This window comes from Triticum urartu, chromosome 6A (genome assembly GCF_056163025.1).
Source record: "Triticum urartu cultivar PI428250 chromosome 6A, HENAU_Tu73, whole genome shotgun sequence".
NCBI lineage: Eukaryota > Viridiplantae > Streptophyta > Magnoliopsida > Poales > Poaceae > Triticum > Triticum urartu.
The window spans coordinates 457988787-457990935 of NC_141878.1; the positions used below are offsets into that span (position 1 = coordinate 457988787).

Below are 2149 nucleotides of genomic sequence, written 5' to 3' on the forward strand. Positions count from 1 at the left end.
TTGAAGGCAGGTATTCAAATTTGTTGAATCTTTGAGGACAAAAGTTTTGAATGTAGGCCAAATCAAAAGTTTGTCTCTTTGTTTCTTGTAAGCACAAAATACCAGCAGCACTTTCCTCAATTTTTTGCCTAATGGCCAGCCATTTGTCAGGAGAATTCAAACCCCTAATGTTCGAGTCCATAATATTCCAGGATCTGTTTCTACTCATGGTTAACTAACTGGTTGAAATTTTGATACCAGGCCCCATCTCCTGGTATGATACCACACTCATGTAAAGTATAGAAATTGGTTGACTGAGACCCACTACAGTTTGATACCTTATACAGGCAATGACAAGAAGCATGGCATATTGTCAATAACATGAGTAACAGATTTAACACCACATTCCTGCTAGAAAGTATAGTAACTTCAACATCTTCATAGAAGCCACAAGTCCAGAGCTCAATCAGATTGATCAATATAGCAGTAGGCAAAAGAGGGCACCAAGTTTGGAATACAGACATTAAACATGTTCTGCTTACATCAAGCACATCAAATATCATACATACAACCATCAGACTAGTCCTTCTCAAAATATCCCTGGTACTATTACTAATGTGACAGTTCTTCATGGCACATCCTAAGGAGTTGTAGCACCAGTGACCTTGGAGACCTTGGGCAAATCCTCCTGGCCCTTCTTATTGGGCCTCTTTGAAAGCTTGTCCTGTGCGTCATCCTCAGACACCTTGCAAAATGTTTTTGTCATATTTTTGACCACTTTGTTATGCACAATGGGTGGATTAGCATTACAAGGTAAGCAAGAGCTAGCATCACATGATTTCCTTCTATAACCATTGTTGTCTTTCTTAATTCGATCACTTCTTCTTACCTGAGTCTCCACAAGAGGCTCTTTTTCTCTTCTTTTCCTTGAGACAGCTTCACCTAGTGACAACTGGATGACTTTATTGGGGGACACTTGCTTGAGTGGGCTTCCTGTTCCACTTGAGGAGTGAGCAGCAGGGCTTATACCCTCATTTTCCTTTCCCAGACCCAACATTATTTCTTTGCAACTTGGGGCGTATGAAGTAGTAGGTGCATCAGGTATATGAAATAAGATAGTCTCTTCAGGGTCACAATTTGCAGTAAGCATTTTCCACAGCTCAGATTTCAGCAGATGCATTACCCAACCAAACTTATCAGGAGTGAGGAGAAGATGAATTATGAAGTTAAACCAACTTACAAGTATGTCAATTTTGAATGTGTTTACTTCTCCCTGAGTTGCTGGAGCAAAGTGTTGAATCCACAGGTCCAAACCTTCCTCAGAAATCAAATGGGCCCCTTCAATAATATCCAAGGTATGATTTTGAACTAGTTCTTGAATATCAAGTAAACTAGGAGAGTTGATTAAAGAAAATTTCTCCATACCTTTATTGTGCCCATGAGTGGAAGTGCCAACTTGAACAATAGGAACATCTGCTTTGCCCTTTAAGTCAACTGTGGGCACTAAGCCTTGTGTTTCTCCTTGCATATCATCTGCAGCCTCATTATCTTTGCCCAGAGGACAAACCTTGAGTTGAGTAGCAATTGCAGCATTCTCTTCATTTACCTAAACATGGGCTTCTTCTGCAACAAGAGAAGCAATAGCAACATTCTGGACAAGAGGCCCATCTGGCTCTGGATTTCCTTCAGCAACAGCAAGTGCTTCTACAGCATTTGGAACCCCAGCTTGGCCAACAGTTTCCACAGCATGGGCCACATGCAAAACCTCCTGAACAGCCAAAGGAGCCCCCACAACTTCCTGCTGCTCAAAACCAGCCAGGTTTTCATTATCTTGCACAAGGTGTTCCTCCTCCCCATCTGCTTGATAAGCAATAAGAATGTTCTGCAAACCCATGCCCAAAGGGTTAATTTGAGCATCTTGATTGACCTCCTCACTGGCAGTGTGAGTGTTAGACCAAATACCATCAGACAGAGAAACTGTGGTCGTGATGCTGCTATTGGGAGCACCATCCTCCTGTAAAACTGGCATCTCCATTTGTTGCTGAGGTGGTTGCGGCTGAGGAATATTTGCCTGAGGAAATTCCCAATGGCCTTGCTCTTCCTGCTCTTTCCATTCATCCCAATCATCATGTTGTGCAGGCTCATTATGAATTGGAGCAGGGTGAAAACC

At 42.3% G+C, this 2149-nt stretch overlaps 1 protein-coding gene across 1 annotated transcript; it reads right to left on the reverse strand.

The window, feature by feature from the left end:
• Positions 1 to 619: 619 nt before the first annotated feature.
• Positions 620 to 1507, reverse strand: LOC147965692 (uncharacterized). The gene is made up of 3 exons (XM_087527929.1): positions 1405 to 1507; positions 1212 to 1293; positions 620 to 1049 (listed from the first exon to the last, which is right to left on the reverse strand). Exons 1-3 carry the CDS (start codon positions 1505 to 1507, stop codon positions 620 to 622), a joined length of 615 nt encoding a protein of 204 aa, XP_087384055.1.
• Positions 1508 to 2149: the final 642 nt, after the last annotated feature.